This window comes from Hemitrygon akajei, chromosome 18 (assembly GCF_048418815.1).
Source record: "Hemitrygon akajei chromosome 18, sHemAka1.3, whole genome shotgun sequence".
In the NCBI taxonomy this organism is placed as follows: Eukaryota; Metazoa; Chordata; class Chondrichthyes; order Myliobatiformes; family Dasyatidae; genus Hemitrygon; species Hemitrygon akajei.
The window spans coordinates 12,298,680-12,315,495 of record NC_133141.1 but is presented as its reverse complement, the minus strand read 5'-3'; the positions used below and the strand labels follow the sequence as shown (position 1 = coordinate 12,315,495).

The 16,816-nt window shown below is 45.8% G+C and overlaps 1 protein-coding gene across 2 annotated transcripts in view; it reads right to left on the bottom strand.

Moving 5' to 3' along the window:
- LOC140741095 (soluble guanylate cyclase 88E-like) overlaps positions 1 to 16,816 on the bottom strand; it is a 51,421-nt gene that overhangs the window by 4,618 nt on the left and 29,987 nt on the right. The window contains exons 14-19 of one of the 2 annotated variants that reach the window (XM_073070831.1): positions 14,348 to 14,494; positions 11,374 to 11,530; positions 6,462 to 6,571; positions 4,347 to 4,436; positions 3,566 to 3,709; positions 1,492 to 1,626 (exon numbers count right to left, since the gene is read on the bottom strand). In XM_073070831.1, coding sequence (XP_072926932.1) covers positions 1,492 to 1,626; positions 3,566 to 3,709; positions 4,347 to 4,436; positions 6,462 to 6,571; positions 11,374 to 11,530; positions 14,348 to 14,494 — 783 coding nt within the window. The remainder of the gene's footprint in view (positions 1 to 1,491; positions 1,627 to 3,565; positions 3,710 to 4,346; positions 4,437 to 6,461; positions 6,572 to 11,373; positions 11,531 to 14,347; positions 14,495 to 16,816) is intronic. The other variant, XM_073070832.1, reaches the window with a different exon arrangement.

Here is a 16,816-nt window from a genome sequence, read left to right as displayed (position 1 = left end):
TATAAAATTCTAAAGGGATTGGACAGGCTAGACGCAGGAAGATTGTTTCCGATGTTGGGGAAGTCCAGAACGAGGGGTCACATTTTAAGGATAAAGGGGAAGCCTTTTAGGACCGAGATGAGGAAAAACTTCTTCACACAGAGAGTGGTGAATCTGTGGAATTCTCTGCCACAGGAAACAGTTGAGGCCGGATCATTGGCTATATTTAAGAGGAAGTTAGATATGGCCCTTGTGGCTAAAGGGATCAGGGGGTATGGAGAGAAAGCAGGTACAGGGTTCTGAGTTGGATGATCAGCCATGATCATACTGAATGGTGGTGCAGGCTCGAAGGGCCGAATGGCCTACTCCTGCACCTATTTTCTATGTTTCTATGAATTTCTTTAGCCAGAGGGTGATGAATCTGTGGAATTCATTGCCACAGGTGGCAGTTGAGGTCAAGTCAGTGGGTATGCTGGAGTCCTGGTGAAGGGTTTTGGCCCAAAACATCAACTGTAATTTTTTCTACAGATGCTGCCTGGCCTGCTGAGTTCCTCCAGCATTTTGTGTGTGTTGCTTGGATTTCCAGCATTTGCAGATTTTCTCTTGTCTGTATATTGGAGGTTGATTGGTTTTTGATTAGTCAAAAGTTACGGGGAGAAGGCAGGAGAATGGAGTTGAGGAGGATAATGAAGAAGCCATGATGGAATGGTGGAGTGGACTCAGTGGGCTGAATGGCCTAATTCTGCTCCTGTGTCTTATGGTGTTAAGGGTCCTGCCATTATACTTTCTCCTTACTTTTGATCTCCCAAAGTACAACACCTCAAGCTTGCCCAGATTAAATTCTACCTGCCCTTTCTTCTCCAATATCTGTAACTGATCGCTATCCCTCTGTGTCATTTGACAGCCTTCTTCAGTATCCACAACTTCACCTTAAGAAAAGACCATAAGATAGAGAAGCAGAATTAAGCTTTTCAGCCCAGTGATTCTGCTCTGACATTCAATCATGGCTGATTTTTTTCAACCTCATTCTCTTGTCTTTTCCCCATAACCCTTAACTCCCTTATAAATCAAGAACTTATCAATTAGTGCCTTAAGTACATCCAGTGTCTTGGCCTCTACAGCTCTCTGTGGCAATGATTCACCATCGTCTGGCTAAAGACATTTCTTCTCAGTTCAGTTTCAAAGGGTTGTCTATTCTGAGTCTGTGCCAGTCTTTGTGTCATCTGCAAACTTACAAAACAACCCATCTATATTTCATCCAAGTTATTTATATACATCACAAACAGCAGAGGTCGCAGTACATATCCCTGTGGAGCAGATGTCCAGTCCATCTGATGTGGGAAGAAAGCTGAGCAGCTGGAAGTGTTTTTTTACATATCTGAGTATGCATGGAACTGGCCATCAGCAAGAGAATTTCAGCCCTCCTGCTTTTGTACAGCCTTGGATCTTTATGATACTTGTTTGTGTTCAGAGGCTCCATATTTTTTCATTCCTCCAGTGTTTTCTCTTTACCTTGGTTGAAGAATTTTCATCGGTGCTGAAATCCTCTGGTGTCTTCACCAGCGATGTGGTCGATGATCCCATCTTCATTTGTTGCGGGCTCTCAGAATTCACTGTCTCATCTTCTCTCACAGTGCTGAGATTTAACTGAAGGGCAAGGACAACAAAGCTGGAGCAGATAATGATGATAAATTATCTGCGAACAGCCAGGCAGGAAGTGAATGAGAATGGACACATTCCGCTGGCAATCACCGTAAACAAAAATAAATCCATTCATGGAGCATTGGGAAAACACATCAATTTAGTAATCGATTCACCTGGAGAAGGGAAACACCTACTGACACTGTATATACACTGATACCCTAAATGCTGTGTGTCCTGGAGAGTGAACACAAGTACACCAGGTACACCAGGAATGGAAACGTCTACAGAAAGTGGTGGATACAACCCAGTCCATCACAGACAAAGCCCTCCCCACCACTGAACACATTTACAAGAAAGCAGCATCCATCATCAGCGACCAACATCATCCAGACCATGCCCTTTTCTTGCTACTACCATTGGGCAGGAAGTACAGGAGCCTCAGGACTCACAACACCAGGTTCAGGAAGAGTTACTACCCTATAAACATCAGGCTTCTGAACCGGCATGGAATCTCAGCAGGAGTGTACGTACAGTGATATATATGTAGCTTAACTTCTGAACTTTTAACTTCAATCACCACTTCTCTGAATTGATTCTACAACCTGCAGACTCACTTTCAAGGATTCTTTACAATGAATGTTCTTAGCATTATTTTTATTTGTCAATAAAACTCTATTTTATTTCTATTTTTCCTGTAAATGCCTGTAAGAAAATTAATCTCAAGGAGTATACGGTAACATGTTCTTTGATAATAAATTTACTTTGAACTATAGACTTTGAAGGTACTGCATCACTAACACCCACATGGCCTATGTACGACTGTGCTGGGAGCCCCACTCAGCAGGATCAAGGAATCTGTTCAATCACCCGTGGGCAATGAGCCACAGAGGCTGTGTGACATGGCTGCCCGTGAGAACTGGTCTGGGGGTGGGCTGGATGGTGGTCACCAGCTTTGAGCTTGTTACCAGGGGGAAACCCCTCGGCAGAGGAGAGCAGTGCAGTTAAAGGTGGGGTGGGGAGGGGGCTTCTGTTACTCTCAACAGCAGAGACCACAGCATTGGGACATTCACCTCACACATGGACCAGGCAGCACTAGTCCCCAGTAATGTCCACACTCACCTTCCACTGCCACATCTTAACGCCAAACAAAGTCCACAGCCCTATCCTCATCAATCACCTTTGTCACCTTCTCAAAAAAAACTCAATCAAGTTAGTAAGACACAACTAGTCCTGCGCAAGTCCCTAATTAGACCATGGTTTTCCACATGCTCAGAAATCTTATCCTTAAGGATTCCCTCCGATACCAGGATTATCCCCATTTCTCTTTTTAAACAACAGAACAACGCCTGCCAATTCACTACAAAATCCTTGGAAGGATTTATGCTCCAATGGAGTTGATTGATAACTTCAGAACGTTCAATCAGCTCTTCAGTGCTTCCTGAAACTGGGCACGTTCCCAGGCCAGACCTTCCTCTGGCCCCAGGCCTGGGGTTGGGAGAGGGACATCAGCCCTGCAGCTCCGGTCCTCAATCCTCCACTGGAGGACTGAGACCACCCAGCCCCGGCTCTTGTCTGCCTATCGTCCCACACATCTCACCTATTCCGCCAATCTCCCTCCAGCCTGTCTCACCCCGCTCTCTCACTATCTCCCCTCCACACCCTCAGTCCTGATGCAGGGACCTGATCTGAAATGTCGACCGTCCATTTGCCTCCACAGTTGCTGTCTGGCCTGCTGAGTTCCTCCAGCAGTTTGTTTTCTTGCTCCAGTGTTTCAGGGTTATGGCATCAACCCATTCAGTGTGTAAACACACGAGCCAGGTATCCAAGGTACATTAAATAGGTATCCAAGCATGTACCTCCATCAGTTTCACCCTGCTCACTGCACAAGCATCCTCAGTCTGTACATTTACACCTTTCGTAACTGCTGGTATGAGGGTCTTACCAACTTTTTGTTGCTGGATACTGAAGGGTGGGGTGATACTGTCGTGCCAATTGTTTGTTGCTCAAACTGTGGACAGGCAGCCTGTGCATTGCCATCCTTGTCCCTCTTCCCTTTCAGCCAGTAGGTCTCGATTTCCACATTCCCCTAAGGAAGAATCAATCAATAACATTACAGACCAGTTTGAGGCAAAATAGGAATGTTCCATCGAATCAACCAAGTTGTTTTTAAAAAAAATAGATGCAAGGGGGTACCGGTACTGAGAAACAGAGAGATGTTGGTGTGCAAGTCCAAACATCCTGGAAAGCAAAAACACCACTGAATACAGGAACAGTGCTCCAACTGTATAAAACCTTGGTTAGACGTCAGCTGGAGTACTCAGTGTGGTTCTGGTCACCACACTATGGGAAGGATAAGATAGCACTGGAGAGGGGTGCAGAAGAGATTCACCAAGATGTTTCAGTATTGAGGAGAGACTGAAGAATTCTCCCTGGAGTGGAGGAGGTTAGGAGGGAATGTGATTGAAGTATTTAAAATTAGGATAAACTGCAGAGAACTTTCCCTTTAACAGAGGTTATGGGTAGATGGGATTAATATAGATGATGCCCACTGGTCAGTGTGGATAGCGTGGGCCAAATAGCCTGTTTTTGGGCTGTGTGTTTCTATGAGTAACATCACCATTCACTGTAATGTCACAAAGTGACAAACACACAGGCCAGGTCACCAACAGGTCAGAGTGAACCAATGTGTTGTACAGAGTCTGTGGAAATAATCGGCACTGTACCTTAATTGTTATTGTCCCACGTCTTTCGAAGATAAAAGGGCTGTCGACAAGGTGCTCATACGTGGCACCACTCGACTGTATGTGCATTTCCTGAAACAATAACGGAAGAGCAGGAACGTGTTACTGACCTGACAATTGAAACTCCAGCAAAAAAGATAACACAGCGCCATGGAAACAGAATCCTACAACAGCTACAGCATGACAGCAGTTACACAGAGAGCAGATATGAAGTGTTAGTGTTGGTGAGGGAGAACCAGTGGATGAGCTGTTTGTGGATGTTCAAAATAATTTTGACTAGGTCCAACATAAGAGGTTAAAGCATAGAAAGATACTAGCATGGTCAAAGCAGTGGCTGACTGGCATGTGGCAAAGAGTGGGAATAAAGGTGTCTTTTTCTGGTTGGCTGCTAGTTACAGATGTTCTGCAGGGGTTGGTGTTGGGTCCCCTATTTTACACATTATATGTTAATGATCTGGATGGCGGAATTGATGGCTTTGTGGTCAAGTTTGTGGACGATCCAAACATAGGGGCAGGTAGTGTTGAGGAAGCAGGGAGGCTGCAGAAGGACTTGGACAGATTAGGAGAATGGGCAAAGAACTGGCAGATGGAATACAGTGTCTGGCAGTGTATGGTCATGCACTTTGGTACATGGAGTAAAGGCACAGACAAATTTCTAAATGGGGAACAAATTCAGAATTTGGAAACGCAAGGGGACTCGGGAGTCCTTGTGTAGGATTCTCTAAAGGTTAATTTGCTGGTTGAGTCTGTGGTGAGGAAGGCAAATGCAATGTTAGCATTCATTTCGAGAGAACTAAAATATAAAAGCAAGGATGTAATGCTGAGGTTTTATAAAGCACTGGTTAGACCACACTTAGAGTATTGTGAGTAGTTTTAGGCAGAAAGGATGCACTGGCTTTGGAGAGGATCCAGAAGAAGTTTACAGGAATGATCCCAGGAATGAAAAGATTGACAGGTCCCACGGAATCCAGTGTCAGCTAATGAGGTGGATTCACGATTGGCTCCAAGGTAGGAAGCAGAGGCAGATTCTCAGAATGGAGGCTGGTGATTAGTGGTGTGTCACAGGAGTCAGTGTTGGGACCCTTTTGTTATTTATAGAAATGATTTGAATGTACAAAACTTGATCAGTAAGTTTGTGGATGACTCAGAATTGGGAGATGTTGTTGATAGTGAAGAAGGTTATTGTAGGCTACGGGGGGGGGGGGGGCCTAGATCATTTAGGGAAATGGGCCAAGGAGTGGCAAATGGATTTTAATGCAAGCAAGTGTGAGGTGAGGCATTTTGGAAAGTGTGGTGAAACAGGGACTTAGGAGTGGAGGTCATAGTTCATTGAAAGTAGTGTCACAGGTAGAGAGGATGGGAAAAGAGCCATTTAGCACACTGGCCTTCATCACTCAGGGCATCGAGTGTAGGAGTTGGAAAATCATTAGCCGTTGTAGCTGTTGGTGAGGCCACACTTGGAGTATTGTGTAAGCTTTGGTTACCCTGTTATAGGAAAGACGTGGTTAAACTAGAAAGAATGCAGAAAAGATTGACAAGGATGTTGCCAGGAATAGCAGGCATGAATTATCGAGAGGAGAGCCAGGCTGGGTTACATTATTCCCTGAAATGTAGGAGCATGAGAGGTGACCTAAAATTATGTTTCAAATTTTAAAGAGTTTAAAATTATGTGAAGTGTAGATAAGGTGGACGGTAAGAGACCTCTCCCCTGCATAGCAGAGTCCAAAACTAAAGGGCATAGGTTTTGAGTGAGGAGGAAAGATTTAAAAGGGACTGGAGGGGAACTGTTTCACCCAGAGGGTGATGTGTATATGGAACGAGCTGCCAGAGGAAGTGGTTGAGGCAGGTACAATCGTATCATTTAAGGAACACTTGGATAGGTAAATGGAGGGTCGGGGCTCAGAGGGATATGGGCTGAACACAGGAAATTGGGACTGGCAGGGTGGGCACTGTAATCAGCATAGTCTAGTTGGACCAAAAGGCCTGTAGCCACATTGTATTGCTCTGTGACTGAAGGAATTAAATTCTAGGACAGAGTGCAGAGGATGGTGGAAGTTTGTGCAGGGGACAGAGGAGGTGTCTTGGCTCCTGGCCTACCTTGCCGTTGCTTTCCATGGCTGATGCTGTGTGGACGGTGTCTCCATACAGCCCAAAGCGAGGCATCTTGTGGCCGACCACCCCTGCTACCACCATCCCAGAATGAACACCTGCTCACAGAGAGAGGAAAAGCAGATTGGAGGAGCCCGTGCAGGAGATGAGAGCCGATCAGCAATGTTGATTGTTCTTTAACTGTTTAATTCTGGTGAGAACTGATCAGCACCTGTCTGGAAAAGGCAGTAGTCACTGAGACCAAATCTATCCCTGTCCCACCCTAACCGAGTGCTGCAAACACAACTCTGGGAGCATGGTGGGATGGGAGCAAATCAATGGTTGAGGATAGGGATGGGGAATCAAAGGGTGGGGAGGGATTGAACTGGTCCTAGGTCTTGGACTTGCCTTACAGTAACCTCCACAGTACCCCATTGGACAACATATAGCCTGGGGCAGTTGTAGCCAAGCAAACCGTCGAAGGCACCTCTGCATACTACAGACAAGATAGGCTGGGGTGACTGTGCCAGTGTGTACTCAAGCCAGACGAATGAGGTCTCTGATATGAGAACGGTCTTCCTAAAACATAGCATCCCTTTACACAATAAGGGGTGCCAGAGACAGATGAGATAACGGAAGGATGTGAAACATACCCAAGGCTCTATTGTCTTTACTAACTTCAAAATATCATCGGTTGTTTTGCTCAACTTTAGCGCTTCTATAGTGAATGGTGATTGATCTTGTGAGTAAGGGATTTACCTTTCACAATGATCAATATCTGAAACTGATAAGCCGATTTCTGTGTAAAAATAGCAGTTTCCTTTTCAGATTTCAGAACCGTGTGGATGACGGGCCCATGCTGTTCTCCGTGTGCACAAATAAAATAGATAGATAGATAGATACTTTATTCATCCCCATGGGGAAATTCAACATTTTTTCCAATGTCCCATACACTTGTTGTAGCAAAAACTCATTACATACAATACTTAACTCAGTAATAATATGATATGCATCTAAATCACTAACTCAAAAAGCATTAATAATAGCTTTAAAAAAAAAAAGTTCTTAAGTCCTGGCAGTTGAATTGTAAAGCCTAATGGCATTGGGGAGTATTGACCTCTTCATCCTGTCTGAGGAGCATTGCATCGACAGTAACCTGTCGCTGAAACTGCTTCTCTGTCTCTGGATGGTGCTATGTAGAGGATGTTCAGGGTTTTCCATAATTGACCGTAGCCTACTCAGCGCCCTTCGCTCAGCTACCGATGTTAAACTCTCCAGTACTTTGCCCACGACAGAGCCCGCCTTCCTTATCAGCTTATTAAGACGTGAGGCGTCCTTCTTCTTAATGCTTCCTCCCCAACACGCCACCACAAAGAAGAGGGCGCTCTCAACAACTGACCTATAGAACATCTTCAGCATCTCACTGCAGACATTGAATGACGCCAACCTTCTAAGGAAGTACAGTCGACTCTGTGCCTTCCTGCACAAGGCATCTGTGTTGGCAGTCCAGTCTAGCTTCTCGTCCAACTGTACTCCCAGATACTTGTAGGTCTTAACCTGCTCCACACATTCTCCATTAATGATCACTGGCTCCATATGAGGCCTAGATCTCCTAAAGTCCACCACCATCTCCTTGGTCTTGGTGACATTGAGACGCAGGTAGTTTGAGTTGCACCATATCACAAAGTCCTGTATCAGTTTCCTATACTCCTCCTCCTGTCCATTCCTGACACACCCCACTATGGCCGTGTCATCAGCGAACTTCTGCACATGGCAGGACACATCAAAGGAATGGTTGAGTCGTAAGGGTCCAGGTGATATTTTAGTGATTTTGTTTTATTTTATTATTTAGTTCTGAAGACAGAATCTTTTCCTGCTTTTTAATTACTTACTACAATTGCTGTTATAAACTATGCAGCTCATATCAGTGGGAAGGATGAAATAACTGGAGGGAACAAATGAGCCAACTCCATTGCTAAAGCAGCAAGAGCAGATCTTTATGGCCACATAGCATCCAGTGTGATCAGGCTGCCGACACTTAATTGATGAAGTGATACAATTACATTGTGATGTGTCAGAGACTGAACAGACTTTATGGACTATAAAGGATGATGGGTATAGTGAAAAATGACAGATTCTTGACAAAGCAAGAAAAGTAGCAGCAACTGTATGATATTCCAGAAACGGAATCCCAAAAGACACTTTTGGTATCTTCTGCCGCTGGGCCCTGCCCCCAGGAAGATATTTCTGTATCTCTAAATGGACTTTACATAGTTACCTAAATGTATGAGTTGTGATTATGCACCTGTTATTGTGTTATTATCTCCATGGGTAGAAGCTTAACAAACTCAGAGAAATGATGCTGTCACTATTACTAAATTTTATTATGGGAATTCATTCCTAGGTTTGGGATCCCTGAGAAAAAATCTTGTGATAACAGCACAAACACGAGGAAATCTGCAGATGCTGGAACTGTCGACATTTCGGGCTGAGACCCTCCATCAGGACTAACTGAAAGAAAAGATAGTAAGAGATTTGAAAGTGGGAGGGGGAGGGGGAATCCGAAATGATAGGAGAAGACTGGAGGGGATGGGGTGAAGCAAGGGGTCTCGGCCCAAAATGTCAACTGTACTTCTTCCTATAGATGCTGCCTGGCCTGCTGCGTTCCACCAGCATTTTGTGTGTGTTGCGAAAACAGCTCTCACTTTATGGGTAAAGTTATATAGGAACTAACAAAAGCTTTATAGTGTAAGCATCATTTCAGCTGCCCTCACTGGCAATCTTACAGGGCAGCATGAGGACAGAACAGGGCCCTGAAATTGTGGTTAGCTAAATTGCACAACAAAATCAAGCTAAAGTGGCCGGAGGTGCTTCCATTGGCCCTCATCACTCCAAACTGTGTAACAGGCCTATCACCGCATCACCGCTTTGGGAGGCATGTTGCAGTATTGTCGAGCACTAACACAAACTCTTAAAGGTTCCCATCAACAAGTACTCGAACCCAGAAGATGCTTCTGGCTGTGGAATATCGACCTACCAGCCAGGAGAATGGATACTGGTGAAAGCCTACCGATGAAAGAACTGACCACCTGTTCCCTGGTCCGGTGGCACCACTGGCTTAGCATGCATGTTGGCTCTCCCTGCAGCCCAAACATCTGGTCAAGCCTTCCATTGGGATCTTGCTAATAAATTTAGAAGCTTGGAACTGCACAGCCCATAGGAATGACTTGCCAATGTTACTGTTTGGAGGGTTGGTATCAACCACAGCTGATTCTGCGGCTGTAGTCTGCAGCCATTGGGCTCCTGGTCTGGCTTCGCTCACCTCAGCGGCTCCAAGACTCTGGACTCGATTAATGTCATTTGGATACTTTTTATGGTCTGCACAATTTGTTCTTTTTTCCATACATTGGTTTGGGTGTTTAATTGTCTTGTTGTGTGGGGGTTTTCTTTAAATGGGTTCCATTGTGTTTCTTTGCTTTGTGTTGCCTACAAGAAGATGAATTTCAAAGTATACATACTTTGATATTAATTTTACTTTGAACTTTGAACCTGTTTATAACGATTGCATTTCCCCCCCCCCCCCACCCCCCAACCCACTCCAAGGCTGCCACATGGTGCTAGGGGTGAAGTATATTGCTGTATCCATCAATGGACAGGACTAGACTTAGGTAACAAAGTGCAATGTCTATATCACTGAACTCCAAATCCCATTAACAGTACTTACTGGGAATGTGGCCAACAGACTATCACTGCCTACCTTTCTAAACTGGATCTTTGGCCCAAACCAAAGCCACGGAGGGATTGCTGTAATCTGGCCTACATAGTACCATAGTTGTACCACCAGCCCACCCTAGTGTGTGGAGCTGCCATTGAACAACTATGGAGACTGTTCTGGGATCTGCCATACTGGCCCGTGGAAGCATTGACATGGCCTCAGCACTGCTGGTGAAACTGGCTACTAACACAGCCTTAGCACTACATGACACGAGCCAGGCCGTCAATGACGTTACTGCCAAAATGCTGGCGATCTGCACTGCGGCTTTCTGTCGTCAAAGAGAGGTTGATGCTTTAAGTTACCTTGCTGCTAATTGCCATACTTCCTGTGATTTACTGAGAGCAGTGGACAAAATTTGGGGTAAACCACCGCGATGGTATAGCTGGGTGGAGATGTGAGGGTACACTGCCAACAACGGCAGCAGGGACATCAGGACAGGGCTGGAACTGAAGGTTGAAGTGTACTCACTGTCCTTATGATCAAACAGCAACCCTACACCAGCAGAAACATATCCCACAGAGGCTCTCATGTCCCTCTACTCAGTGGACCCAGGAAGATACCCGCGTACAGCATGTCTGCACTAGAACTGTCAGTGGGGAGACAGTCAGAGCAATGATGGTCACTGACAACACCTACACACCAGACCCAAACATCCCACAGGCACTCCCTGCACCTCCTCAACACACTATCCCGATCATTCTCAATGCTCTCAAAGTTCAAAGTAATTTTATTATCAAAAGACATACATGTCACCAGATTACCATGAGATTAATTTTCTTACAGGCATTTACAATAGAACAGAAATACAACAGAATTTTATGAAAACAGACAAAGACTGACAAACAAGCAATGTGTACAGAAAGACAAACTGCACAAATAAAAATAATACTGAGAAGATGAGTGCAACATGGCTGTTAACATTGCTCCCACCCACTCATACGTACCAGACACAACAGCTGCATCACAGGAAGACCTTGCTCCCTCAAAATAAAGGTCTGTTCATTGTCATCCTCCACAGAGTGACACAGCCTCATTCAACTGAAGTGACCACCCTGCTTGTCCACAGGACCACAGTACCCCGAACCACCTGCAACTCCAGGTCCACCAATTTCTGTTCAACCAGCCCACCAGAGATAAGATACTCACCAACACGGATCTGGATGTTGTTCCCTGTGGATGGGTCCTTGAGATGGTCAATAGACCGGACCATATCCAGTGCCATGTCACAGATGTTATGGGCATGAAACTTGGTTTTCTCGGGGACGCCAGCCACCACCATGTACGCATCACCGATGGTCTCTACCTACGGGCACAGTCAGACATACACTCTCACCAGTGGTCTCCACCTACGGGCAGTCAGACACACACTCTCACAAGCTTGACTCAGGTCAGCACCGGAATCAGCTGGCACAGGCTGAATGTTGGGCGACAGGATTGTCATGCGCCAGCACCTCGCAGTTGGCATTCTCAGAGAGCCAAACCGTGTCGTATGACACTGGAACTCTAACACTCGATCTACTCAGAACAATCTGCTGACATTCTGCTGATGGCTTCAGTGCCAGTCTCATCATATAAACTGAGATGTCTCATGGTCACGCTATCGGTTCAGATGTGTCTCACCTGCAGCCATTACAGACTCTTAATCTCAGCATCTACCTCGTTATGATCTTGATCTCACCTGACTGTTTGGATTCAACAGTGGCTGGATGGGAGATGCCAGAGAGTAGTGGTGGAGATAACTGTTTGTCAGGTTGGAGGCCGGTGACTAGTGGTGTGCCTCAGGGATCTGTACTGGGTCCAATGTTGTTTGTCATATACATTAATGATCTGGATGATGGGGTGGTAAATTGGATTAGTAAGTATGCAGATGATACTAAGATAGGTGGCATTGTGGATAATGAAGTAGGTTTTCAAAGTTTGCAGAGAGATTTAGGCCAGTTAGAAGAGTGGGCTGAACAATGGCAGATGGAGTTTAATACTGATAAGTGTGAGGTGCTACATTTTGGTAGGAATAATCCAAATAAGACATACTGCGCAGACTGGGAGACCGTTTCGCTGAACACCGGTGCTCGGTCCTCCAGCAGTGGCAGGATCTCCCTGTGGCCACACACTTCAATTCCACAGACCGTTCCCACTCCGACATGTCTGTCCATGGCCTCCTCTACCGTCAAGATGAGGCCACACGCAGGTCAATGGAGCAATACCTTATCTCCCGCCTAGGTAGCCTCCTACCTGCCGGCATGAACTTTCAACTCACTGATCTCCGTTGATACCCCTGTCCCCCACCCTTACCCCCATCCCTATCTATTATTTTAGTCTGGTTCTCTTTCTCTCTCTTTTTCCCCCATCACTATAATCTCTCCCCCCAACCCTACCTTTCTTTCTATTTTATTTCCCATAATTCTCCACCTTCCCCCAGCCCATTTCCCTCCAGCCTATCACTTCCTAGCTCTCTACGTTATCCCTCCCCCCATTTCTTATCCCCCCTCGACCATCCCATGTTACTTCACTCCCGATGAAGGGTTTCGGCCCCAAACATCGTTATTACCTCCTCCCATAGATGCTGTCTGGCCTGCTGAGTTCTGCCAGCATTTCATGTTTTTTTATTTTTTTTTACTAGAATGTTACCTGGGTTTCAGCACCTAAGTTACAGGGAAAGGCTGAACAAGTTAGGTCTTTATTCTTTGGAGCGTAGAAGGTTGAGGGGGGACTTGATAGAGGTATTTAAAATTATGAGGGGGATAGATAGAGTTGACGTGGATAGGCTTTTTTCCATTGAGAGCAGGGGAGATTCAAACAAGAGGACATGAGTTGAGAATTAGGGGGCAAAAGTTTAGGGGTAACACGAGGGGGAATTTCTTTACTCAGAGAGTGGTAGCTGTGTGGAATGAGCTTCCAGTAGAAGTGGTAGAGGCAGGTTCGGTATTGTCATTTAAAGTAAAATTGGATAGGTATATGGACAGGATAGGAATGGAGGGTTATGGGCTGAGTGTGGGTCAGTGGGACTAGGTGAGAGTAAGCGTTCGGCACGGACTAGAAGGGCCGAGATGGCCTGTTTTCGTGCTGTAATTGTTATATGGTTATATGACTGCACTGCATTTTCTCTGTAGTTGCACTTTATTCTACATTCTGTTATTGTTTTACCGTGTTCTACCTCAATGCTCTGCGTAATGATCTAATCTGTATGAACGGTATGCAAGATGATCTTTTCATTCAATCTCGGTACACATGACAATAATAATCCAATTCCAATTCCACTGGGCTCTTTTACAGTCTCACGCTATGTACTGGGAACAAACTACATGACACATTGTCTCCTGGGACACTTCACCATCATTATAACTCCTGGGATCAATCCCAGGCTCCTCGCACCTACCGCCATCATTTTTGTACCCACCCTATCATCATGTAGTCACATACAATCAAGTGGAGCTTGACCTAGTCACACACTACTGGGATCATTTCAGTCTATCACTACAATTGGAATCGATCCCTGTCACACCCCATCGAATGAGATCACTCCCTGTGCCCCCTCATCTGCAGGAATGCAACCCTATTATCTGGCATCAAAGATCTAACCCCAACCACAGTGAACAAACAGTATCATCACATCTATTCAGATCTCTCCAAGTCACCTCCTCTCCACTCTTCCATCTCCCACCCCTCTGCTGGGAGTCCTCTGTGACACACCCTATCTCCTAACCATGCCACTCACATCCTGTCTGCTTAAATCACTCCCCGTCACACTCTGCCTCCAGAGATCCAACCCAAACTCTACTGGAACCTAACCTAGCCACTTCTTAACATCTGGGATCGGAGCCAGTCACTCCCAAATCCCCTGGGATCGGAGCCAGTCACTCCCAAATCCCCTGGGATCGGAGCCAGGTACAGCCCAATGTATTCATACCCTAATCACAGGTGTACCACTAACAAACATGTGTGAATTGTGCACTGCAGTTACAGGCGTTAGCCCTTGAGGTACAGTATCTGTGTGAACAGGTGAGTGAAACACTTTGCCAGAGGCAGAGCCAATTCTGTTTGGGAGAAGGGTGCGTCTGTCTGTGCTGTGACTGTTCCCCCCTCCCCAACAACACTGTACTGGCCTTTTGATTGCACTGACCTTGAACACTCTGTGCTTCTCACTCAGGGTGTCGAACAGCGTGTACATCGTGTTCAACATCGACACCACCTGCATTGGGGTAATGTGGCTGCAGATCCGAGTAAAGCCCACCACATCGCTGAACAGGATGGTAACATCCGGGAATACCTGAAGCAGGACATTAATCAGCATCAAACAGTAGGTTCCCCCCCCCCACCCCCGCACACACACAGCATCACCTTCGTCACCTCTCTGTGTCCTTCTCCATCCCTCAGCATCTCTCTTCCACCACATCATAAGATAGAGGGACATCTCACATGCGGTTCCCTAGCATTTGACCAGGCACGTGTTAGTGGGCTGCGTTCACTGTTCACAGTGCGGCCTCCTCAGTGTTGCAGACAACAACGGCAGATTGGGTGACCTGAATCCAGCCTACAGTGCTGACCAAGCTGACTATTCCTGCTGCCTACTCCCATTCTGACCTGTCCATCGTTGGTTGGTTAATTTGTTCCAGTGAAGTCAAACACAAGCCTGAGGAAAGTTGCTCTCAAGTCTCTAAAGGAGGTCCTTTGGTAAACCATGTCTATGCTTACCGCCCCAGACATTCCCTCTTCTCCCCTCCCCATCAGGCAGAAGATACAAAAGCCTGAAAGCACATACCACCAGGGTCAAGAACAACTTCTATCCCATTGTTACCAGACTCTTAAATGGACCTCTTGTATGATACGATGGACTCTTAACCTCACAGTCTATCTCATTTTGATCTTGTACTTTACCTGCACTCCACTTTCAATGTGACTTTACACTTTATTCTGCATTCTGTTATTGTTTGGCCTTGTTTTACCTCAATGCACTGTGTAATGATCTAATCTGTATGAACAGTATGCAAGATAAGCTTTTCACTGTATCTCAGTACACGTGACAATAATAAACCCATTCCAATTGCATCAAGTACTCATTCATCCTCATCTCACTAGCTAGCTCTAGGTCCATATGTTCTCTGCTTTGATAATTCAAGTGCTTCTCCAGATACTTCTGAAACATTGTAAGAGTCTCTGCTCCCTCAGGCTCCTGATTCACACCACCTTTGGGAGAACAGGTTCTCGTTCAGATCCCTCTCAAGCCCTTACCTTAAACCTGTACCCTCTGGTTTGACATTTCCATTCTGGGGAAAGCCTATGGCTGCCTCTCAGAGCCCACACCAGGTCCTTCCCAAAACTAGCCTCTGCAGTCTGTCCCTTCTCCAGCACAGTCACCTCCTTCCCAGAGTGTGATCATACAACACTCCAGCTGTAGGCTAACTAAAGTTATGGAGCAGGACCAGGCCTTACAGCCCAATGGTTCCATGTTGACCAAGGTGTACCTTTTGCCCACATTCACCCATATCCTCTAAACCCTGTCCAAGTCTCCTTTAAAGTTATAATCTGATGGCCCATTCTTGTACACTCCAATGGATGAAGGTAGGTATCCAGATACCTTCTCATCTTGTGCTGCACACCTTGAAGGATCAATGACCTTGAGCTCCAGTGTCCCTCTGTTCCTCAGCACTCTTGAGGGCCGCACCATTTCTGGACTGTATCCTGGCCTCATTGCACCTCCCAAAATGCACCACCTCACACCTACTGGGAATGAAGTTCCAGTGGATCCATATCATCACATTACTGTAGACCACCCTCCTCGCCATCTGTAAACCTCCTCATCACACCTCCTACATTCACATCCAGATCGTCAACGAGGTCCCAGGATGGATCCCTGTGCTCCACACATTTCTACCCATAGAACAGCTCTTCACCCTTACCCATTACCAACCGAATTTTGGGTCTACTAAGCTGATTTGCCTGGGACCCTATGGTCTCTGACATTTTGGACTAGCCTTCCATTGGGATCTTGCTAAATATCTAACTGAAGTCCATATAGACAACATCAACCATGCTCATCAATATGTTTCGTTACATTTTCAAAACAATTCAATCAGATTATCCTGACAAGATCTCCCACAACACCATTCCGGATCAACTCTAGACAATCCAAATGTTATTTAATCTGCCCTGCAGGGTATTTTCTGATAACTTCCCTACCACTGAACTCTCACCAGTTAACTTTCGAAAGACACCAGATTCTCTAAAGAAAATTTGCCCTCTGAACTGTATTGGATGGATTGCGAGAATATGGCAAGCGTGCGTGCGGCCGCTTGATTGCGCGGTGAATTGATCGGGAGACCATTTGCATGGGAGGCACTCTTTTTTTTGCGCGGGCTTCCAAATGTGCACGTTTTTGGTCTTGGCAGAGTTGGTTCGTTGCTCAGGAACTGTAAGTTGCGCTGTGTATACCGTGGATAATATGATTCAGTAAAACTCCTTAATCCTACTACTCCGTTGTGGCAGTATAGACTTAACACTCTCAAGTCACCACTCCAATTTTATGTCCAGAGATCCCCTCATGTGCCCTTCCCCAGATCCAGGCTTCATGTCCGGATTATCTTTATCCTGT